The sequence below is a fragment of the Dendropsophus ebraccatus genome, chromosome 3, assembly GCF_027789765.1.
Source record: "Dendropsophus ebraccatus isolate aDenEbr1 chromosome 3, aDenEbr1.pat, whole genome shotgun sequence".
Lineage (NCBI taxonomy): Eukaryota > Metazoa > Chordata > Amphibia > Anura > Hylidae > Dendropsophus > Dendropsophus ebraccatus.
In genome coordinates this window covers 18,124,911-18,151,021 of record NC_091456.1, presented here as the reverse complement: position 1 = coordinate 18,151,021, position 26,111 = coordinate 18,124,911, and the positions used below count along the sequence as shown (strand labels likewise).

The following is a 26,111-nucleotide window of genomic DNA, read 5'->3' as shown; positions in this document are numbered from 1 at the left end:
GTTAAGGGGGACCCCCACTCTCCAAACAGGAGGAGAGGAGTTGTCCATATTAATCCACTTCTGTCAAGAGGTTTTATAGGCAGGTTCCCCTATAAATCCTAAATAAGTATGTATATTTTAAAGGGGTACTCCAACAACAAAAAAATATTTTAAATCAGCTTGTGTCAGAAAGTGAAAGAGATTTGTAATTTACTTGAAAAATGTCAAATCTTCCAGTACTTATCAGCTGCTGTATGTCCTACAGGAAGTGGTGTATCCTTTTCAGTCTGACACAGTGATCTCTGCTGCCACCTCTGTCCATGTCAGGAACTGTCTAGAGCAGCAGCAAATCCCCATAGGAAACCTCTCCTGCTCTGGACAGTTCCTGACTTGGACAGAGGTGGCAGCAGAGAGCACAGTGTCAGACTGGAAAGAATATACCACTTCCTGCAGGACATACAGCAGCTGATAAGCACTGGAATAGTTGAGTTTTTGTTTTTTTTATAAAAGTAAATTACAAATCTCTGGCACTTCCTGACACAAGCTAATTTGAAAGAATTGTTTTGTTACTGGAGTACCCCTTTAATACAGAGAATGAAATAAGCAGCTACCAGACACCAATGACAGAATTTACCTCCTAAGCAACAAATATCGCCACCCCAGATTCTATTACACTGTGTTGTGGTCGTGCTGGGTTACAGCAGCTCAGTTTTCACTTAAGTGAAATAGAGCTAAACCTCAGTAACCCAGCACGACCACAACATGATGTACAGAGCTGTCTGCTATAGCTGGTTCATGGTGTATGCCAGTGTCACCGACTAGAAAACAGCTGACTGGTCTCCAGAGCAGTAGCAAATCCCCATAGAAAACCTCTCCTGCTCTGGACAGTTCCTGACATGAACAGAGGTGGCAGCAGAGAGCACTGTGTCAGACTGGAAATAATACACCCCTTCCTGCAGGTGATACAGCAGCTGATAAGTACTGGAAAATGGAGATTTTGAAATAGAAGTAAATTACAAATCTGTATAACTTTCTGACGCCAGATGATATTTACAAAAAAAAATAAAAATAAAATATAATAATAATAACCCATCCCGATGACGGCAGCAGACATTGGCTTGTTCCCATTACACAGACAGGTGTCGGTTTCTCTCAGAGATGTAAACTCCTTAGGGGCGCTGACATACAAAGCTTCTGTTACCTGGTCTATGAGCCCAATGAAGACCTGAGCTATTCTGAATGGGGTGAACAAAAGGCTAACAGCTTTCAAAGGCCGTAACGTGGACAACACCGCTGCAGCTGTTTGAGAACTGTAATCTAGACTACTACATTTCTTTATGAATAAAAATCAGATTGCACAATGAAGACAATGGGGGAGATTCATGAAACATGGTGTAAAGTGAAACTGGCTCAGTTGCCCCTAGCAACCAATCAGATTCCACCTTTCACTCCTCACAGACTCTTTGGAAAATTAAAGGTGGAATCTGGTTGGTTGCTAGGGGCAACTGAGCCAGTTTCACTTTACACCATGTTTGATAAATCCTCAATAAATATAAAATGACAGGAGGAACACATTCATGTCACAGTCAGGAATAGACTGGTAAACTAGAGCTGAGACTTACCTGGAATGGAGCCTTGCCAGTCAGGCACTGGTAGATGATGGTGCCGATGCTCCACAGATCAGCTTTGGCATCATAGTGCTGAGACATAATAACCTCAGGTGCCTGGCAAAGCAAACACATCAGCTCCTCAGTTATCTGTACTGCGCTTACTATACTATTTTAGGGTACAAACCCACACACCGTATACGCAGCAGATACACAGCAGATTTGATGGTACAGATTTGATGCTGTGTTCAGTTATTTAGATCTAATCTGCTGCGTATTTGCTGCGTATCGCAGCAGTAAATAAGCTGCGTATACGGTGTGTGGGTTTTTACCCTTAAACTGTTATGCTACAGGTCACACGTTCCGTAGATTTGTACATAATTTAGGGCCCATTGGTTTCAATTGGGCTGTTCACACTGTCCAGATATTTACAGATACGCAATAAAAAAATAAAAATATCGATGAGCTCCAGTACGGATCGAAACTGCGGTACGGATTGTCCCATAGAAGTCTATGGGAGCAACTGTAATTTTTGCGGATCCGTAATTTGTACGAATGAAAGTATGGATTATGGATGGATTTTCTGTGGATGAAGATTGCAGGCATCATACGGTTCGGAAAGACTACTGTTCATGTGAATGTAGCCTTAGGCTCCTATTCCACGGGCCGATGGGGGCCCGATCCATAATGTAAACGAACGCCAATCTGCTAGATCGGCGCTCGTTTACTGGGCCTATTCCACGGCCTGATAATCATTTAGCGAGGGCTGCAGGGACATTGTTACCGATGTCCTTGCAGCCCTTGTTTTAACCACCATACATTACCTATACATGTTGCAGGTCTTGTCCAGCGCTCCTTCTTCCTCCCGGTCCCGCGCGCAGCAGCAGCTCCTGTGCAGCCTGTCTGAGCTGACAGACCGCTCAGCCAATTACTGGCCACGGCGGTCCTGGCCAGTGATTGGCTGAGCGGTCTGTCAGCTAAGACAGGCTGCACTGGAGCTGCTGCGTGCAGGACCGGGAGGAAGAAGGAGCGCAGGAGAACACCTGCAACATGCTTAGGTAGAGTATGGTGCTTCTGAAATCGTCGGTCGTGCACCGCTATTCCACGCAGCGATGCGTGGTCAATGCCCGATGATTTTAGGTTGGAACCTAAATAAACGATCAGCTGATCAGCTCTATTCTACGGAGCAATAATCGTCCAAAACGAGCCAATTTGGCCAATTATAGCTGAATGGAATTGGCCCCTTATGGTTCGTTTACACAGACAGATTTATCTGAAAGATTTTGGAAGCCAAAGCCAGGAACAGACTATAAACAGGGAACAGGTCATAAAGGAAAGATAGAGATTTCTCCTTTTTTTTTTCAAATCCATTCCTGGCTTTGGCTTCAAAAATCTGTCAGATAAATCTCTGTGTGTAAACGCACCATTAGTCTATAGGAGCATATTTAATTTATAGGGAAAAAAGTCCGCACATCACATACATGTCAGGGTGAACACAGTCTGCAATGTAGGATGGATGTGTACGTCAGTTGGATAATCCAACATAGACCTCCAAGAGGCTACTGTACAGCCATATGGGGGCATATAGGTTGTCTATAGGCTCGCATAATTAAAAAAAACACTACAACAAAAAAAACAACAACAACAAAAAAGCCAGGAGAGTATATATATATATATGCACCATATTTGCAATGTGAATGTGGCCTTACATACATCTAGCCACAAGAACTAAAACCAAGTCCATGGTAAAAGGGCAGCTATAATATGTGTGTGACTGACCTACAAGTGTGTGTATGGGACTGTGAGAAGAAAGCTGGGGAGGGAGGAATTACAAGTGAGAAAATATTCATTCTTTCCCTGAACCTGACAGCTCCATAGCAGATCGGAGTATGATTCATATTCTGTAGATGTCAAGACAAGGGCGGTAATTCATACTGCAAAAATAACATCCAAGTGTCTGCCCTGCTGTCCAGCCCCAAGGAGCGGAGCGCGGCGCGGCCGACAACAAGGACTGCTGGGATACATGAACTATCAAAACTGGGAGAGTGCCAGCTGTCTACTTAGCAGCAAGGAGTCAGTAGGCACAACCTCCCTGGTAGATGTGCCCAAAAACATTAGCCGAAAGCTGCAGACAGATGGTGATGAAAGCTGCCTTATCTCAAACGCTGTGTAGTAATCCTGCCCCCTCACCCTTGTGTCTTGGTGGCCAAAACCCTGAAAGAGCCGTAATGGCAGACATAGGGCCGTATTACACAGGGCGATTATCGTGCAAAAAATTGTTCGAATTTAAACGATAATCATTCAGTGTAATTGCAGGCAACAATCAAAAAATCGTTTGCATGTCGTTGATCGTTGATTTAGATCTGATCCTAAAATTATCGTTAATTGTTCTCTAATAGTTCGCTGTAATTCCACGTTCGTCCGCTCAAATTCCGCATTTTTTCACTAATCGTTCAGTGTAATTGTACATTGTTCATTGTTTTGCTGGGATCAGATGGAGTAAACGATCATAGTAACGGTCGCAATAACTATCGTAACTAACGACCATCGTTCTGTGTAATATGGTGAACGATTTCAGGTTAACGATAAACAATCTCGTTTGCGACCGTCTGTCGTTAACCGTTGAAAATCGCTCTGTGTAATAGGACCCATAGTGGTCGTAGCTTTCTGGACAATTTCTGATAAAATCCAATCATTTCGGTTTTAATTCTAAAATGTTGGGTGCTTGGACATACAAATAGTATCGCATGCAAGAAGTTAAAAGGGGTACTTTAGCAAAAATATTTTTCTTTCAAAAAGTTATATAGATTTGCTCCCCTAGCTCTCTCTGGCTTGGCCGTTCTTTTAAACCTGCCCCATTATATACAAATCTTATTAGACCTAATTTTGTCGAATTACCATATACATGGGCGATCCACACAAAGTCGCTGCCATCATGTTGTTCTGCAGATATCTTGCAAACCCAAAATCAGCTGTGAACAAAACAAAAATCTGGTTACAAAGGTCTCAATTGTATGTAAGATAAAGTGATGCACATTGCAGGTCATGTGCAGCCCTTCTGTTATGCAATAGTTAAAGTGGTTATCCAACGTTAGAAAAATCATGGCCGCTTTCTTCCAGAGACAGCATCACTCCAGTGGTTTGCAATAGTCCCATTCACTTCAATGGAACTGAGTTGCAAAGCCTGCACCCAAACTGGAGACAGGAGTGGTGCTGTCTCTGGAAGAAAGTGGCCATGTTTTTGTAGTGCTGGAGAACCCCTTTAACTACTGCACACCTGAAGGGCCCCACAAGATCTGCAAATTGTCTGACCCAGTCATCTAGCCACATCACAAAGTCACTCAGGTCCTTATATTTGCCCATTTTTCTGCCTTAAACATGATAATTTAAAAAACTGTTCAATCATTGTCTCATCTCTTGACGGACGCCAATGTAACAAGATACATATATACTATAAGGGTATGTTCAAACATTAAGGTTTTTAATCCTAACTATTGAATGCAGAAATGGATTTGTAAAGAGAAGACCCCAAAGTTATCATATATAATCTGGCCCTGCCTTTAAGGATTTTTTTTCTTCTTTCAAATCAACTAGTGTCAGAAAGTTAGATACTGTAAATTTGCAATTTACTTCTACTTAAAAAATAAAAAAAAAACTCAAGTCTTCCAGTATTTATCAGCTACTGTATGCCCTGCTACAGAAAGTGGTGTATTTTTTCCAATATGCTTTCTGCTGCCACCTCTGTCCATGTCAGGAACTGTCCAGAGCAGGAGGGGTTTTCTCCTGCTCTGGACAGTTCCTGACATAGACAGAGGTGGCAGCAGAGAGCACTGTGTCAGATTGTAAAGAATACACCAAGTCCTATAGGACATACAGCAGCTGATTAGTACTGGAAGACTGAAGATTTTTAAATAGAAGTAATTTACAAATCTATTTTTGAAACCAGTTGATTAAAAATTTTTTAAAATTTCTCCGGCGTGCCCCTTTAGTATTTAGTAATTGCAAATAAAAACCTGAACGTGAGAACACACGCTAAGGATGCCTTCACACGTAATGGATCTGCAGCGTATTTCACGCTGAGGATTTGCAACGAAATCCGCTGCAGATACAGTGTCAGTTCATCCCTATGATTATACATACTCGCAGCAGGATAGTATGTAAGTTACTATCACCTTCTCCCCGCTCCGGCTTGCTTCGAGGGTTCTCGGCGTCTGCTCAGGCGATCAGTGTGCTGCCCAGCCCCGTGCTGATTGGCTGAGAACTGCCGGAGTGGGGAGGTGGTGATGTATGCTCCGGCTGCCAGGGGGTTAACTTGCATACTATCCTGCTGCAAGTATGTATTACCATAGGGATGAACTCACACTGGATCTGCAGCACATTTCGCTGTGAACCTGTAGCGTGAAATCCCCTGCGGATCCGGTATATGTGAAGCCACCCTAAATATACTTTATCGAGCAGGGTAAACAGCAAAATAGGCGTATTTCATCTACATGAACAAATACGAGAAACAAGGAACTAAAAGTAGAACACTAGACATTAGATTTCCAAAAGCCAAGACTGGAAATAGCATAAAGGAGACGCTAGGAGATATGGGTGGAGAAACTATAGAGACGGCTTAAAACAATCACTAAATGAGCAAGAAGAATAAGACAAGAGTACTGGGGCTATAAATAACTGGATAGCATACTTGTATACAAGGCGCCAGGAAAGGGAGTAGATACAAAGCCAGGATAAGTGGAGCGAGGCACCTACAGAGCTGGTGCTATATGCTATACTGTTACTAGGATTCATCATCAAGAGGCCTGAGAAGGTCAAGAGTTACTAAGGAAAACCTAGATAATGTATCCACCATTATAACAGAAATGGAAACTATTATTAGTGCTGTGTGGAACATGGGGGAAGGAGTTCTTCTGGATTTTACTAAAAAAATTAAATTTTTATTCTTCTATGTAAAACATGGAGGGAGCTCATATTAAAGGGAAAGTGCCACCTAAATTTTATTTTACCGATTAGAGTCAGATACAAAAAATTGTTCTTTTACACTAATCGTTTTCTTTAATTTTTTTAATAGCACTTTTTGTACATTGTTATGGGGCAGCCATATTACCTGGGCTGTTCTTAACAGCATTCAGTGACATGCTTTACAGCAAGACTCATGGATATAGACAACAATACACAGACTCTGTCCCCTAGGGATGAATGTCAAACATTACTGAGCGCACTCTGTGACCTTTGAAGAGGTCATTCCACAGGGTCTTCTCCATCTACTGGAGTCACATGTCGCTGTAATGCTGTACAAATCGCTTTACAGCAGCCTCCTCTTATCACCACAGACACAACAGGAAGTCTAGTTTTGACCCCAGCGGTGAGAATAAAATACTACAAGATCTCAGGATTATTTTAGAACATAAATAGGAAAAAGGAATATTAAGAAAAAGGTCACCAAAAATTCTGAAAAAATAGGTTTAACATAAAAAGTTAACTTTTTGATGACTTTAAGACCTTACCTATCTTAATGTGGATGTTGTTGGGATTGGACCTGCGGCCGCCTTTGCAGGACAGGAGAATGTTCTGGGGTTTCAGATCCCGGTGGATAATGCCTTTACTGTGTAACATCTTCATGGCACCAGCAATCTGCTGGAGGAATAGTCGGATGGTGTCCTCGCTCAGGGTCCGCATTGCTAGACAGCACAATGACATAAGAGAGGAGTTACCTTCCTAATCAACTCAGAATCTATATCGATCCCTTACAGTAATAGTAATACTAAGGCCCTATTCACACATCCTGTTTCTGTCCGCAATTGCGGATCCACAGAAAAATAGGACCAATGTATTTCAATGGACCCATACACACATCCAGGTTGTGTACTGGGCTGCAATCCGTTCCGCAAAAAAAAAAGACAGGCCCTAGTACGGACAGTGACTGACACACCCAATACAACTCTATAGGGTCCGTATTTACGGATGCAATACGGATGAAAATTTGCGGACTGCTTACAGATTCAAAATTGCGGATTGGAAAATATACTGACGTGTGAATAGACCCTAAACCTGTAAGGAATTAGCTATCAGAGTGTTCTTAAAGGGGTACTCAAAGTTATAAGGATTTGTAATTTACATCTATTTTAAAATCTACAGTATTCCAGGACTTATCAGCTGCTGTATGTCCTGCAGTAAGTGGTGTATTCTTGCCAGTCTGACACAGTGCTCTCTGCTGCCACCTCTGTGCAGAGCAATAGTAAATCACCATTGAAATTCTTTCTTGCTCTAAAACGTTCTGTGCACGGAGAGAGGAGGCAGCAGAGAGCACTTTGTCAGTTTGGAAAGAATACACCATTTCCTGCAGGATATGCAGCAGCTGAGGAGTACTGGAAGACTTGAGATTAAAAAAAATAAAAAAAATAATTATAAATCTACATAACTTTCTGACACCAGATGAAGTAAAAAAAAAAAAAAAAGTAGCTGACTCAATGACTTAACTGCGGCCGCTCATGGTCAGGCACAGACATTCCCTTCCAGATGGTTTATGGTATCCCATAAAAGTGGAAAATCTCTTCAAAGAGAATGATGTGGGGCGGCATCTATTTACAACTCTCAGCATGTGAGTCTGATTTACAAACATCTTTATACCTATGTTGTATGTATGTTATATAGATTTGTAATTTACTTCAATTTAAAAAACTCTCAAGCCTTTCATTACTTATCAGCTGCTGTATGTCCTGCAAGTTGTGGTGTATGCTTTCAAGCCTGACACAGTTCTCTCTGCTGCCACCTCTGTCCAGGTCAGAAACTGTCCAGAGCAGCAGCAAATCCCCATAGAAAACCTCTCCTGCTCTGGACAGTTCCTGACATGGACAGAGGTGGCAGCAGAGAGCACTGTGTCAGACTGGAAAGAATACACCACTTCCTGCAGGACATACAACAGATGTTAAGTACTGGAAGACTGGAGATTTCTAAATATATATAAATTACAAATCTATATAACTTTCTGAAACCAGAAACAAAAATCGCCGGAGTGCCCCTTTAATAAAACAATTTCTTGGAAAATGCATTACACATAGTATAATGGTGTTCAGCTTGGTAACCAGAATACTGATTCCCTCCATCCCTCTTTTCAGCTGCTCTGTTCCCACTGATTCATCATAGTATCCCTAAAGGGGCATGGCTATACTGACTAATTGACAGGTCTCTTATTGCTGGAGATTTAATAGGGCCCAGTGGGGATCTGGGTAAATAAAGGTGGAGTAGACAGTGCAAGTTTGCAGAACAAGGGCCCTCCTCATACACCTGGAGCCAGCTAGAGATCTAAAATCATGATGTATATAAAATTCCCATGTGATGCTAAACCTCATTGGCCCCAATAGACAGTGCAGTAAAGATGCATGTGAATTCAGCGGATATATATATATCGCACACATATATTGATGCATATGAAAAATAATACAATTCAGTCCTCTTGAACTGAATTCATAAAACTAACATTGGGAGTAGATTCAGATTCCCTTTAAAAAAGGTACTCTGGCTTTATTATTATTATTATTATTATTATTATTATTATTATTATTATTATTATTTATTTATTTATTTTTCAAATCAACTGGTGTCAGAAAGTTATATAGATTTGTTTACTGTGATAAAAGTTATATAGATAATTTACTGTAAATTTACTTACGTAAAAATCTCAAGTCTTCCCATACTTATCAGCTGCTGTATGTCCTGCAGGAAGTGGTGTATTCTCCAGTCTGACACAGTGCTCTCTACTGCCACCTCTGTCCATGCCCAGAATTGTCCAAAGCAGGAGAAGTTTTCTATGGGGATTTGCTACTGCTCTGGAAAGTTCCTGACATGGACAGAGGTGGCAGCAGAGAGCACTGTGTCAGACTGGAGAATACACCACTTCCTGAAGGACATACAGCAGCTGGTAAGTATGGGAAGACTAGAGATTTTTAAAAAGAAGTAAAATTACAAATCTATATAAATTTTTGATACCAGTTGATTTGAAAGTTTTTTTTTTTTTTTACCAGAGTATCCCTTTAAATAGATTGGCTAGGTTTAGGCCAGCTTCGCGCTATGCTAGTTATAAACCTCACTTCTCTCCATAAACGTCCAATATTTAGTGAAATCCGTTCTTTTTATTCTTGAAAGCTGTATGGTAAAATAAACAATGGCGCCCTTTTCCAGCTGTGTGCAGGCCCATGCTGTTTAATAGGCACACAATGCACAACAGGATGAGGACGTTCACAGGACGCAAACCGACCTGAGATTAAACAGCAATGTCTCCATTTAAAATATACAAACACTTCAAACACCACTCTGCTCAACCAGCTTCTCTGTTGCCCTGCCAGTTCTGTGGGTCTGACAGTAGCTAGAGAAAAAAAAAAAAAGCTCAGCAGCATCTTGCCATTGCTGTCATCTAAAGGCTGGAGGTTGTTAGACGCTTATGAAAATATAGTCTGTGTTGTAACAGCGCTGGAGAACAGCACAGGAAATGGAAGGTTAAATTCCCAGCAGGCGTGGGAAAGAGCGCGGCTTAACATGGGCTTTAGGGGGAAAATGCAGCGTGATTAAATCATAGACAGTGTTATGTGTGTGGTTACAGAAACATGTTGGGGGGTCTGATATAATAGGTCACAAAATGAACCTGATCCTCTTAGGCCCCCTTCACACCTCTGTGAAATCCACCCGGATTCCTTATCAGGAAATCCGGGTAAATTTTCCAGCCTATAGGTTTCTATGGGGCATGGATACCTTTCAGGATTTTTCTTGAAAGGTGTCCGTGCCGGAAAATACCTCTGGAAAATAAAGAACATGACCTATACTTGTCTGGAATTCCAGCATGGACACCCTATAGAACCCTATGAGGCCATCCGGAAATCTGATAAGTTTAGGATGTACATCTGGAATCTGTCTGGAATTCCGGATGCATTGCATGGCAGCCTGGGCCAGCCTCAGCATCCAGACAAGTGCCGCCAGTTGCTGATGCTGACCCTGTAACTTTATGCGCCCCTAATAGAACTTCCATTATAAAAAGAAAAAGGATCAAAAAATTTGTTTTTTTTTTGCATACCACAAAAATGTGCTCAACCACGCTTTTGTGTACGCTACAAAAAGGGGATGCATTTTTTGATCCTTTTTTTTTTTTTATAATAGAAGTCGATGAAAAAACTCACACGCACAGAAATGCTTCTGTTTTTTTTTTTGCATAAAACGGATTAAAAAAAAAAAAAAAAGATTACAAAAACGCAGTGTGAACTCAGTCTTACTATATATCAATATCTTATTTCTACAATATTGTTATTATTATAAGTAGATTATTTATATATATTTTTAAGATCCCAAAATTTACTAGGCCAAAGAAGACATGAAAGAGCTATGGAAGTGCACGCACCCCCCTGTGAGCCGCCTGCCGTCCTCCCCTGACATTAGCATGTTAAATCCTAGTAATTTATGTATTTAGTGGGATAGGCCACCTGGGATTCATAAGCCAAGTAGTCCTCATAGCTTAGTGCGCTCCCCGATAATAAGCAGTTTACGCGCTCCCAGGATACCGCTCTGCCAGCAGTGCTTGGAAGTAACTATATCCCTTTGTTTATTTCTGTGGGCTGACGCTGTGACCGAATCCTTCTCCCAGGAACGGGGGCTGTTTGTTTGGACTTTTTCCTCTCGTCTCCCTGGCATGGGATCGGGTTCACAGGGTAAGCACATGCTGTCTGACCTGGTCACTGTAAGGACGAGTCTGGTGCAATGTGCTCACATCCTGACTTATTAACATGCCTGTATTACACGGAAAAATCAGACAGCGCCAAGTGTGGCCGCAAGTGTTCCCGGGGAATGGAAACGATTAAGACATTTCCAGGGATGCTAAGCTCTATATTTAGTTTTACTGCGGGTTAGACCTAGAACCAAATCAATGTTACAGCTCCAAGATCCAGGCAAGGAACACGGAACATTGACTACACTGTAAGGCTATGTTCACAGAACGTAAGGTTCATATTAATCACGGCCATTTTTTCGATTTGAATAATGGCCGTGATTTATACGAACCTTAGATTGTGCTGGCTTCTGAGGGATCCCAGCCGAAGTGTATACACATAGGGGGAGATTTATCAAACTGGTGTAAAGTAGAATTGTCTAAGTTGCCCCTAGCAACCAATCAGATTCCACTTTTCATTCCTCAACGGTTCTTTAAAAAATTAATGGTGGGATCTGATTGGTTGCTAGGGGCAACTAAGACATTCTACTTTACACCAGTTTGGTAAATTTCCCCTTTAGTATACACAATCCTTAGCGGCACTGCGTGAAACTGACATGTCAGTTTTCTGCGGCTGCTATTCATTGAATAATGCCACCGAAAACCCTGTCAGTGCACACCATAGAGCGTGCGGCTCCGGCCGCATGCTCCATTGTGTGCAGTAGTGAGTTCTGATGCAGGCTTGCATGGATGCGCCGGCATTAGAACTCAGAGGCGCTAAAGATCATCTTCTCTTGATTTTCTCTGAGACCGGACGTTGCGTGACCCGGACGGGCCATGGAACGGCCGGTCTCTTACAAGGTGTGAACATAGCCTAATGCTGGATATAGAGGCACTGACTTCTTATATCTGTTCCCGTAAGAATCCACAGCATAAAGGGCTGCTTCTATAACTACCCCAGGGGCGGAGAACCAGCAATGCACCTCTGCCATCAGGGTAGGAAACTGGGGGATCATCACTGCACAAAGTGGAATGCTGTCTTAGGGTATGTGGACACTACGGAATGCGGCCGGATAACCCACCATGGATTCTGCCGCTCACACCCACACGCATCTCTATGCACAAGCAGATTCCACCGTCCGTCCAGAGAATGAACCTGTTAATTTTTTGGGTGGACGGTGGAATCTGCCTGTGCATAGAATTGAGTCTATGGCACGGGCAGAGATGCACGCGGGCACGAGCGGCAGAATCAAGGGCGGGTTATCCGCCTGAATTCCGCAATGTGCACATGCCCTTACTCCAGAGTTTCTTCTAAATCAGCTGGTGTCAGAAAGATTTTATATGTAATTGACTTCTATTTAAAAATCTAAATTTTTCCAGTACTTATCAGCTGCTGTACGTCCAGCAGGAAGTGGTGTTTTCTTTCCAGTCTGACACTGGACAGTGCTGGACAGTCTGACAGTGCTCTCGGCTGCCACCTGTCCAGAGCAGTAGCAAATCTCCACAGAAAACCTTCACTGCTCTGGACAACAGGTGGCAGCAGAGAGCACTGTGTCAGACTGGAAAGAATACACCACTTCCTGCAGGACATACAGCAGCTGATAAGTAGTGAAAGGATTGAGATTTTTTAAATAGAAGTAAATTATGCTGCGTTTACACGGAACGATTATCGAGCGGATTCGCACGATAACGATCGAATTCGAACAATAATCGTACGTGTATATGCAGCGAACGATCAAACGTAGAGCGAGAAATCGTTCATTTTGATCTTTCAACAACTTCTCAGATCGTTCCGTGTGAACAGTCGTTCGCCGATTTAACCAATGTGTCAGATAGGCTTAAAGTGATTGCAAAACGAATTTCCGTACGATATATCGTACCGTCTAAACGCTGATCGTTAGGAACAAAAAAAACGTTACTCCGACATCGTTAATCGTACGATCGGGCGAATTATCGTTCCGTGTAAACGTAGCATTACTGAACTATATAATTTTCTGACACCAGTTAATTTAAAAAACTATATTTGCGCCCCCTTATGGCCATAGGCTGCATAGTCTCACTCCCTGGGGTTGCATCCAACTTCTTCAGCCATTGGTATTCAAATGCCAAACATGCTCATCTCTAATTATCATTTCTCTATATGCCGTGTAAACATATCCATATTATGATGGTGGATATGATATCAGGATTTTAGGAAGGAGCAGACAATGACATAAATGAATCCATAGCCTCCATAGAATCCATAAATGAGTCCTTAGCCTACGTTTGGCCTGAACAGACCTATTATCCAGATCTGGTTAAACTGTATATATATCACCAGATGGCGATTTTCGTGTCGTCCGTGTAGACGTAAAAACGCTGCGGTTATTTGCTCCTCCCATGGGAATAATAAAATACATAGAACACTGCTACATTGCCATATAAAGGACGAACAAACGGATTTATAGAAAATCTACGTGAGAAGATGCCCAATAAAGCTAAAGAACACATAGCTGTAATAAAACCAAAGTCTACATCAGGGGTAGGGAACCTTGGCTCTCCAGCTGTTGCAAAACTACAACTCCCATCATGCCTGGACAGCCAAAGCTAAAGCTTTGGCTGTCCAGGCATGCTGGGAGTTGTAGTTTTGCAGCAGCTGGAGAGCCAGGTTCCCTACCCCTGGTGTACACATTCTTCCCACTGAACACCAGGGGATATTATTAGCAGCCATAATCCATCAGCAGGCGTGTTTTTCTCTTTCTGTTCTTTTATTACCGCTACACAACATGCTGCAGCAGGCCTGTAATAAACCGTCCGCTTATTCCTCCAATTCAATTACTGATGTTTTATCTTCACATCATTCAGTCTTTTCTATTCATCCTGAAAGGCTACGGTTATAGAAGAGAAGGGTATACTCACTGTGCAGGTAATCCGCTAGGTCGCCACCATTGCAATACTGAAAAATAGTACAGAGAAGGACAAGTGAGAAAGTCTGCAAACAATACACAGAGGACAATAGGCAACACTATATATGGCTGAATGGGGTCACTTATGGGGGCGGGGGGTGGGAGGGAGAGAGCGAATTCTTGTCCATTAGTAATTTTTAAAGGAGAAGAGGAGAATTTTTATTAAAAGGGGTACTCCAGCGGGGGGGGGGGGGCACTTTTTTTGCTGGGACCGGACGCTTCCTGGTGTCTGACGCGGGCCCGAGACAATACGTCTCAGGTCCGCTCAGCCGGTCAGTGACAGAGGCGGGATCTGAGTGGACTTGAAACAGATCCCTCCTCCTTCACTGACTGTCTGAGCGGACCTGAGACTTCACGTCTCAGGTCCGCGTCAGACACCAGGAAGCGTTCGGGAACCGGGTCCCAGCAAAAAAGTGCCCCCCCGCTGGAGTACCCCTTTACAGTATTGTATTGCCGCCAAAAAGTTATAGAAATTACCAATACACACTTATTACGGTAAAAGCTTATAAAGTGTTTTTTTTCCTTGCACTTACTACTGCATCAAGGCTTCACTTCCTGGATAAAATGGTGATGTCACTTCCTGGATAAAATGGTGATGTCACTTCCTGGATAAAATGGTGATGTCACTTCCTGGATAACATGGTGATGTCACTTCCTGGATAACCTCGTGATGTCACTTCCTGGATAACATGGTGATGTCACAACCCGACTCCCAGAGCTGTGCGGGCTGTGGCTGCTGAAGAGGATGATGGCAGAGGGACACTGAAGGACACAGGGCACTGGAGGGACACTGAGCATCCCTCTACCATCATCCTCTCCAGCAGCCACAGCCCGCACAGCTCTGGGAGTCGGGGCGTGACATCACCATGTTATCCAGGAAGTGACATCACTATGTTATCCAGGAAGTGAAGCCTTGATGCAGTCATAAGTGCAGGGAAGTGCCGGGCTGCAGGGGCTGAGATCTTCATCACCCGACCACCTCCAGAAGCGGGACCCGGCGGAATTAGATAAGTATAGGGGGCTCTAACGGGGGGTCGGGAGCCTGTCACCCTGGCACGGGGGGGGGGGGGGGGGTGACAGGTTCCCTTTAAGGCATCTTTGAGGCAATAAATGGTCAGTAATGGCCAATGCAGCTAATATGTATATGGCCGTGTCTGTTAATCAGAGGATTGTTCATTCAAAGGTTGCTCAACCATTAAAGCGAATGAACCATCAGTACAGATCTGCACATGGATACAATGGTGCACATGAGGGGAAGACGGTGTTGTGGTCCTTTTTATGAACTGCGGCCCGATTCCCATGCACTGTGCTGTTCTATTCCCAGCTGGGGGTGACGCACTAGAGGCGGGCCGGCCCCAGTGGGAGGAAACCCCCTGCCCCTCTATGATGCGGCTCCACTGATTCTGATGATGATGTGTTTAGTACAAGTGCTGGAGAGAAGACAACACTCACCTCCATGACCAGGTACACGGAATTGGCCACTTCCTGCAAAAAAATAAAGACCAAATAAGTGAGAAAGGAAAAGATGCGACTATGACATGCGCAGGTGGGACATGTGTAGTACTTGGACTAGATGACATGCGCAGGTGGGACATGTGTAGTACTTGGACTAGATGACATGCGCAGGTGGGACATGTGTAGTACTCGGACTAGATGACATGCGCAGGTGGGACATGTGTAGTACTCGGACTAGATGACATGCGTAGTACTTTGACTAGATGACATGCGCAGGCCCTGCACATAGAGGCCATTGTGTCAGCACTTTCTTTTGCAGAATTGTGGAAGTCACATGATACGGCATTTAACAGGTTCAATATTGTACAATGCGCAAATGAGATGCAAAACTAACATGAGCAACTTTACACCTGTCACTATTTATTAGACTGCCAATACCTACTGAGGCAATGAGAACATAAAGCGTTTTGTGCCCTGAACCAGAGACCTTATATAGGCCTCTTATTATTTTATTAAAGAGATTTTCAATAATTTTTTTTCTTTCAAATCAACTACTGCCAGCAAGTGCCAGAAATTAGTAATTTACAAAAAAACTTAAGTCTTCCAGTACTTATCAGCTGCTGTATGCCCTGCAGGGAGTGGTGTATTGTTTGCAGTCTGACACAGTGCTCTCTGCTGCCACCTCTGTCCATGTAAGGAACTGTCCAGAGCAGTAGCAAATCCTGAAAGAAAACCTCCCCTGCCCTCCAGACTGGAAAGAATACACCACTTCCTGCAGGACATACAGCAGCTGATAAGTACTGGAAGACTTGCGATTTTTTTTTTTTTAATAGAAGTAAATTACAAATCTCTTGCACCAGTTTATTTAAAAGAAAAAAAAAGTGAACTACCCCTTTAAGGGCAATGATTATGAAACCAGGCAGAGCATATGCCGCACTCCGCATACTCGGTCAGTCACCACCAGGACATATGATCTGCATTTCTTTAAACACTTAACAATGCATAAAAAGAACAAGGAATTCTGAGAAGTGCTTGCTTTGATTTACTGACCAAGACATAATCCATTAACATTTTGCTGCCTGGTTAATAAAATACCCAGAAGCCTAGGGGCTAACTGCAAGGATTAGACTGAGGGAGTAAGGCTGGGTTCACACTGGGCTTTTGCAGTCCATTTAACATTTGCAGCTGCTCTGGACAGTTCCTGACATGGACAGAGGTGGCAGCAGAGAGTACTGTGTCAGCCTGGAAAGAAAACACCACTTCCTGCAGTACATACAGCAACTGGAAGTACTGGAAGAATTTTTATTGTTTTGTAAATTAATTCTCTAACTTCCACTTCACTTTTTTTTTCACTTAAACACTCCTTTAAAAACTGACTTTTGTACATCCGTTTGCTTCAGATGACATCCATTAGTTTATATCCCTTCCTGGCTTCTTACTTCTGCACATGCTCAGTAAAAAAACAAAAAAAAACAAAAAAAAAAAAACCTGTTGATGAATGATAACTTGCAAAATGACATGAACAGAAACATCTTCCATTTTGATCCATCATCATGAGTTATAATGTACAAAAAAAAACCCTGCATGTGCACTTGATTTCTTCTTTGGGGGGGATGGGCAAAAAATTTGTGTATGAACGAATTTTAAAGGGGGAGATCTATCAAACATGGTGTAAAGTGAAACTGGCTCAGTTGCCCCTAGCAACCAATCAGATTCCACCTTTCATTCCTCACAGACTCTTTGGAAAATGAAAGGTGGAATCTGATTGGTTGCTAGGGGCAACTGAGCCAGTTTCACTTTACACCATGTTTGATAAATCTCCACCATTATGCCAAAGAATACCGAACTAGAATTGAAAAATAGAAAATAAATAGAACTGTGGCGGATGGTAATGGACACTGGTGTCCTGATATAGATATATATATATATATATATATATATATATATATAGATATTATATATATATATATATATATATATATATATATATATAAATAGATATAGATATTATATATATATATATCTATGTTACATAACAGATCTTTGTATTGTCAGACATGAATCAGTGGTAAAAAAAAAACAACCTATATCCACCAGGAGGCCATTATAATCCGGGTGTCTGTTCTGCCTGGTAACAGGCCGGGGGCCGTCCCTCTCCCCAGCTGATCTGCAGCTGCCTGGCACTGATAAGGGGACACTGCCGGCCATCTGCTGATGGCAGGGACATGTAGGCCTGCTTTTCTTCTATTTAGATAGTAACAAAGGCGTTGGGGACATAAGGACGTGTCTGGTCGTATCCCTCCCAACCTCCCTCATTACCCTATCAATGCACAAAGCACCTGCCGCATCTATATACAACACAAGACCTAATAAATAACATGGTGTCACATACACCTCCGAGCTCCCACCTGTTACCACATCCGATGTAGCCCCATGTCTTCATAGCGTTGGGGGTCTTTTCAGTATAAATCCCTGTACACAATGCTGATGACCCACGTTAAACCAAAAAAATTGGGTATTTTCCATTGCTTACACAGAGGTAATAAAAACCAAAAGTTCAAAAGTTTTACTTAAAGACTTGGAAGTAACTAAACTAGAAATAGTAGATTTCTCTGAAGGAAGATCTCCAGGTCCTGGACAAAGAGCGGTGACAGTGATGCAGCGGTAGAACTACAGGTACCAGGCAAACAATGCAAGGGAGTGAGGGCAAAGACAGAGATGGGACCCAGATCAGGTGAACGGGAGGATTCCGGCATGGTCGCCGTGGGGGATTCATACTAGTATGATAAATCTGGGCCTATGTGTTGTCAATATTTACATATAATTCCAAATCATAGGACCATCACACTAGACAACATAGGACCAGAGGACCATCACACTAGACAACATAGGACCAGAGGACCATCACACTAGAAACTCTACAGTAAGTGAATATAAACCTGCCCGGGATAAACATAAATCTATTCCAAAGGCCCTATTACACGAATCGATTAATAGTCTTGTATAATAGAAGGCAACGATCAGCCGATATGAAGGATGTCGGCTGATCGTTGCAGTTGTTTGTCTTTTAACATGAAAGACAAACAACTAAGGCTAGGTTCAAACTGCGTTTTTGCAATCCGTTTTTTTTTTCATTCGTTTTTGCAAAAAAAAGGATGAAAAAACTGATGCATTTGTGCATCCGTTTGGATCCGTTTTTCCATTGACTTCCACTGTATAAAAAAAAAAAAATGAATCAAAACGGATTTTTTTTTTTTTAACGGACACAAAAACGTAGCTGACACTACTTTTGTGTCCGTTGAAAAAAAACGGATCCGGTTTGATCCTTTTTTTTTTTTTACAATGGATGTCAATGGAAAAACGGATCAAAATGGATGCACAGAAATAAATCCAATCTGGATCCACTTACCACTAATGGACTGTTAGTCCCCTACCAAGATGGACAAGTTTCTAAACCTATCACTGGGTGATTTGATGTGTGATTGACAACTGTATTAACCAATTGTTTTGCACTGTGTACGTATTTAATGATGTCATGAAGTTCACTTTTTGCACTTGAAAATGGCAGGCGATCCGCCGAAACGTCGTGTCTTGCTGTGTTGCATTATGCAATTCACCTTTTTGAATAAATTTGAAGTTTTTTCACTTTACCGGAGTGCCCTTGATCAGCGCCTATATATATGCGCATAAATGAATCCGTTTTTTTGCAAAAAACGGATTGCAAAAACGCAGTGTAAACCTAGCCTAATATAGCAGCGATCTGCTGCCGTCGCTCTGTGGAATAGGAGCCAAGGCAGCAGACCACCGCTATCTGCTATGGGCTGCCTGGACAATCTAACGATCACCCGGGCAGCCCCCTGAAGCTCCCCCTGTACTCACCCGCTCGCTGCCGACACGTGTAATAGGGGCGGCAGCGAGTGGGGAAAGAGGAGCAAGCGAGCGATGATAGCACTTGTTTGCTCCTCACAGTCCCTGTATGGGCTGCCAGGACGATCTAGCGATCACCCGGGCAGCCCCCCCCCCCCCGTACTCACCCGCTCACTGCCGCTGCGTGTAATAGGGTCAGCAGCGAGCGGGGAAAGAGGAGCAAGCGAGCGATGATAGCACTTGTTTGCTCCTCACAGTCCCTGTATGGGCTGCCCGGACGATCTAGCGATCACCCGGGCAGCCCCCCCCCCTCCCCGCTGCTCTCCGTGCCCCCCCCCCCCCCCCCCCGTACTCACCTGCTCACTGCCGCTGCGTGTAATAGGGTCAGCAGCGAGCGGGGAAAGAGAAGCAAGCGAGCACTGACAGCCCTTGTTTGCTCCTCTTAAGCGCCCTGTGTAAAAGGGGCTTAAGATAACAAGTAACAAATAACAAATAACACAAGGGCAGACTAGATGGACCAGGGGGCTTTTACTGCAGACAATCTTCTATGTTTCTATGAAACCCATTCCTTCTGTGCACTGCTTTTTCCATTATATGCAACTAATAGATTAGCTTCGCAGAATAAGAAGGCCTCTGCCCTCTGTGTAGCAGACCAAGCACAAGTAATTCTTCAAATCCAGCAAAACGCTACATAAAGCACCAAGCAGACAAATGGATGAGCATACTGATATCTCACACCGCACATCATATACACACTTTACTGGTTACACTAACACCATTATAAACAGGACACGCCTAAACATTCCCCCAATAAAGGACCAGTGTGGGAAATGTCAAGAATACTCAAATATTCAAAGTATGAAAACAACAGGAAATATTGACATAAACTGCTGTGTAATCTGCATAACCAATACAGAAGATGGTGAACAAAGAGCCATTCACTCTCTAGTAATGTTTGTAGTCTTTCTTCAGACACGCTCTTCTGTATGGGCCTTCATGTCTGTGGGTATATGATCCTAGAGCTCATGACAACATTCACTTACATCTTCAGAATTGAGTGTTTTGTTTTTTTTTTTATAAATAAGATAGATAGCTACAAGTGATGATCCACTGCACTCCAGGATACATGAAAAAGTGAAATAAATTTATTTATTTAAAAAAAAACAAAAAAAAAAACATGTTACAAAAAAAATGCAACACAGCAAAACGACGCCTGACGTTCCGGTGGACCATCTGTCGTGCGTAGTTTTGCTGTGTTGCATTTTTTTGTAACATGTTTTTTTGAGTAAATTTATTTCACTTTTTCACAAATCCTGGATCGTGGATCATCACTTGTATCTAGCCATTTTGGAATTGGTCGTATTCCTATTCTACTGACACCCGTTCGCTGAGACCTGTTGTGCTGTCCATTTCCTACAACTAGATAGATAGATAGACAGGAGATAGACAGATAGACAGGAGATAGACAGATAGATAAATAGAAAGATAGATAGATAGACAGATAGATAAATAGAAAGATAGATAGAGGAAAAAAAAACCCTACAAGCGGAGTATATATGGCATTGTGTGTTCTCTGTTGTATAAGCGGAGTATATATGGCATTGTGTGTTCTCTGTTGTATAAGCGGAGTATATATGGCATTGTGTGTTCTCTGTTGTATAAGCGGAGTATATATGGCATTGTGTGTTCTCTGTTGTATAAGCGGAGTATATATGGCATTGTGTGTTCTCTGTTGTATAAGCGGAGTATATATGGCATTGTGTGTTCTCTGTTGTATAAGCGGAGTATATATGGCATTGTGTGTTCTCTGTTGTATAAGCGGAGTATATATGGCATTGTGTGTTCTCTGTTGTATAAGCGGAGTATATATGGCATTGTGTGTTCTCTGTTGTATAAGCGGAGTATATATGGCATTGTGTGTTCTCTGTTGTATAAGCGGAGTATATATGGCATTGTGTGTTCTCTGTTGTATAAGCGGAGTATATATGGCATTGTGTGTTCTCTGTTGTATAAGCGGAGTATATATGGCATTGTGTGTTCTCTGTTGTATAAGCGGAGTATATATGGCATTGTGTGTTCTCTGTTGTATAAGCGGAGTATATATGGCATTGTGTGTTCTCTGTTGTATAAGGGGAGTATAGGTAGCATTGTGTGTTCTCTGTTGTATAAGCGAAGTATATACAGTATGGCATTGTGTGTTCTCTGTTGTATAAGGGGAGTATAGGTAGCATTGTGTGTTCTCTGTTGTATAAGGGGAGTACAGGTAGCATTGTGTGTTCTCGGTTGTATAAGCGGTTCCTCTTTCACCGCTCTCTATAATACACATGATAAATAAAACAGCAGCAACCTGAGGTACCCCGCACTGTCAGTCCCATGCGGGGTCGGCAGATTATGCATTATAGATAATCCTGGGGGATGGGACACTTACCACACAGCATTCAGCTCCTTCTCAGTAACAAGAACAAAGCCAATTCATTTACAGATCAGGCTGGAGACTATGTGGCACTATAACCACCACCTGTAACCTCACCTCCCTGTAAGCAGGACATCTGCCACCACTCACTATAGAGATATAGAGACTATTCAACCGTAACTACAATAAGACTGTGTGACCAGGAGATGACCATTACACCCCCGCACACAGGCCAGGACCCACAATGATAATAAGACTGTGTGACCAGGAGATGACCATTACACCCCCGCACACAGGCCAGGACCCACAATGGGGATTTAGAAACCCATTGACTAACATGCACAGAGGTCACATCAAGTGTCATTGTGCGGTATCAGGTAGCACTGCAATGCAAAGAGGCACTTGTGTATGTCTGCCAAGCCAGATATGTACGCTGGAGTATATACAATACACCTGAAGTCTATGTCCGACGTGAGGATCAGACATGATGGGAACAAAAGCCTATGTCACCATTATATGAATGAACTCCAATCAATTGGACGACATCAAGAGACAACAGTGAACATTTATAATATCCATTGTAGGATACTGCGTTAAAGGGGTACACAAGCAACATTTTCTTTCTTTCAAATCATCTGGTGTCTTATACAGATATAATTTACTTCTGCTGTATGTCCTGAAGGAAGTGGTATATTCTTTTCAGTCTGACACAGTGCTCTCTGCTGCCACCTTTTTCCATGTCAGGAACTGTCCATAGCAGTAGTAAATCCCCATAGAAAACCTCTCCTGCTCTGGACAGTTCCTGTCATGGACAGAGGTGGCAGCAGAGAGTACTGTATCAGACTGGAAAGAATACACCACCTCCTGAAGGACATACAGCAGCTGATAAGTACTGGGAGACTAGAAATTTTTAAATAGAATAAATTACAAATTTATATAACTTTCTGAGACCAGTTGATTTGAAAATATATTTTTACCAGAGTACCCCTTTAAGAACTAACACAAGCCCCAGTTACCCTTGAAAGGACAAATTTTACTTGTCTCATTTTTCATAAACAGCTGAAGCTACTGATACATCCATCATGTCCAGTCCTGTCTATGATATTCTGATCCACCCACCAGTTGATGTAGTGCAGGGATAGGGGAACCTTGGCTTTCCAGCTGTTGCAAAACTACAACTCCCATCATGCCCGGACAGCCAAAGCTTTAGCATGATGGGTGTTGTAGTATTGTAGTGGATTGAATTCGATCAGGTTAAAGCTAATACACTTCTGTATTGTATACGCTTCCTTTCAATGTGATCAGACAAAGGCGACGGACAAGAAGAACAGGCCTAGTCAGACAATTCAGAGATGACGGACGGCAGAGACGCCCCACGTGTTGAGGTGTTGGATACTTTCCGGAATATTCTAGAAGTGGACACCTGTAATGTATTTTCCATTTTCAGCTAATATAATCCCAGTTGTAACTTCTCTGTATTAGATGAGGTCAAATATAAGAATAACAAGTAATAGAACTAAGCAGGAAATATATATATACAGAGGAGACTGTGTATATATCTGAGTATATACCGGCAGGGGAAGGGCCGGATCTCGGCAAAGCTACTTCTTTAATAAATAGGATCTGGGCTACTTAAGTATTCGTTGTGTCTGCTCTGATGTTTGATGTGAATTACAGCTGACCTAAATCCGCTCGCTTGTCCTCATGCTACCCGCTCGGTGGAAACTAAATAAGGTCGCGGTCTTGTCGATCATCTGCTGTAAGGTGGAGCAGGGACACAGGTGCCATAAGGATACCTAGCAGCTCTACCATAACAGATAGTAGAGTTATCATATACACGCTACACTAGTTCTGACATTGTGTTATACTGATGAAAACAGACCCTGACCTATTGCTCAAGCATTCCGTGCTATAGAAGCACAACAAGGAAGCTTTGGAGCAGGTCGAGTAAGGCCTCATGCACACGTCCAGTGATTTTTAAAGTGTCACTGTCTTTTATTTTTTTTTTGCAGGAATCAATAGTACAGGCGATTTTAAGAAACTTTGTAATTGGGTTTATTAGCCGAAAAATACATTTTTTTTTTTTTTAACATACATTCAATATTTATTGAAATTTCCAGTTTTAGATAACAGAAAAGAAAAAAGGGAAGTAAAAAAAAAAAAAAGGGGGGGGAGGTACAGGGGAGACATAATAACCATCGATCAACAGTTACTGAATAAGTCAAAACTGTCAGCATAAGGGGGGAGGGAAAGAGGGAGTAGGGGAGGGGGGGGAGGGAAAGAGGGAGTAGGGGAGGGGGGGAGGGAAAGAGGGAGTAGGGGAGGGGGGGGGGGGGGACTGGGAGGGTACGACAAGGGTCACTTATTAACATCAATCTCACCAATCGACCAACCAAAAGCAATAGTTACATATAGGAAATAACAATGGCGGAGCTCCCAAATCCAAGAGAGACAGGGAGAGCTTGCATTGATTGCCCCTGACCTAGGGACAAGAATAAACAGGAGGTATGGTGTCTGCCGTCACGACCACTAGGAATATAAGTCCATAATTATGATGGATAAGGCTATTAAGTCCCAAAACGATCGTAAAACTGAATGGTAGGCATGGAAATAGATAGCGGTCACAGGTTCTAGCTTCTAGCTAAGATGTGAGGGGGCAAAGGAGTTGTTTATATTCCCCAGTGTGTGCAAATTCCAACCATCGGAACCAAGTCTAATGGCCCTATTCCACGGAACGATTATCGTTCGTTTTCGGACGATATCGACAGCTACGGACGATAATCGTTCCGTGGAATAGAGTGCAACGATCAGCCGACATCGTTCATGTCGGCTGATCGTTGCAGTCGCTTGTTTTTCAACATGTTGAAAAACAAGCGACTGATATAGCAGCGATCTGCTGCTGCCGTCGCTCCGTTGAATAGGAGCATCGGCAGCAGACGCTGCTATATCCTATGGGCTGCCCGGACGATCAGCGATCCTCCGAGCAGCCCCCCCGCAGCTCCCCGCCGCCCCTCCCGCACTCACCCGCTCGCTGCAGCCGCGCTGAATAGCGGCGGCAGCGAGCGGCGAACGAGGAGCAAACGAGCGCTAATAGCGCTCGTTTGCTCCTCTAAAACGACCCGTGGAATAGGGGCATTAGGGTACTATTACACCAAGCAATTTTCAGACGACTAAGGATTAACGATAAACGATCTTAAACGACCGCAAAGGCAAACGACCCTAAATCGTTCGCCCAAGTACACGAAACGATGATCGTTATTTATGATCGTTCTTGCGGTCGTTTAGTCGTCGCTATTGCGTACGTTTCAGCTGTGAATTCTTATTCCACCGAACGATGTGCGAATGATTAGCGAACGATCAAACGATAAAAATAGGTCCGGATCCTATTAAACGATCAACGATTTCTCGTTGGTCGTTTAATCGTTGCCTGCTATTACACGAAATGATTATCGTTCAAATCCGAACGATTTAACGATTTTTCGAACGATAATCATTCCGTGTAATACCACCCTTAGTATGTTTTGCCGATTGTTGCTTGGAATCGGCCATCAACTAATCCATTCTGCAAATATTGGCTACCTCCGAGAGCCAGGCAGGTATAGAGGGTGATTGGGTGGTTTTCCATAGTCTGGGGATTACCGAACACGCAGCCATTAGTAGGAAACGTAGAAGGGATCTTAATAACTTTCTCTCCAGTAGGGTTATGATAGTAACAAGGGAGCAGGGTCGTGGTCCAGACGCATGCCTGTGATTTTCTGAATAAGGTTTATTATTTTAGTCCAGAAATCATGGATTGGTGGACACTTCCACCAGATATGCGTAAGTGACCCTTTCTCCACATCGCCAACAAACATCAGAGGATGTTGGGAACAATTTATGGAGAACAGTCGGCAGAAAAATAAATTTTTATCATGAAAAAGCAGTTTGAAGCTCTCCCCCTTGTCTTCATGATTTTCTATGGAGAGGGGAGGGGTCTTAAAAGCAATAAATAAAAAGGGGAGGGGTGGAGGGAGATAAGGGAACCAAAACAGGACAACAAAGAGTTAATTTACAGCTACATCACCTCTAGAGCTATCTCCTCTGTCAGTACTGACCTCTCTGACCCCTGAATACTGGCTTTCAAACAGGTCCCGCTGTGTAATCCTTTGTTCTCT

The 26,111-nt window shown here is 42.9% G+C and overlaps 1 protein-coding gene across 1 annotated transcript in view; it reads right to left on the bottom strand.

Annotated features, from left to right (window-relative positions):
- The window catches only part of ULK1 (unc-51 like autophagy activating kinase 1), an 82,382-nt gene that overhangs the window by 37,025 nt on the left and 19,246 nt on the right, over positions 1 to 26,111 (bottom strand). Inside the window, exons 4-8 of the mRNA XM_069961010.1 lie at positions 15,675 to 15,707; positions 14,176 to 14,212; positions 7,094 to 7,267; positions 4,485 to 4,558; positions 1,602 to 1,703 (exon numbers count right to left, since the gene is read on the bottom strand). Coding sequence (XP_069817111.1) covers positions 1,602 to 1,703; positions 4,485 to 4,558; positions 7,094 to 7,267; positions 14,176 to 14,212; positions 15,675 to 15,707 — 420 coding nt within the window. The remainder of the gene's footprint in view (positions 1 to 1,601; positions 1,704 to 4,484; positions 4,559 to 7,093; positions 7,268 to 14,175; positions 14,213 to 15,674; positions 15,708 to 26,111) is intronic.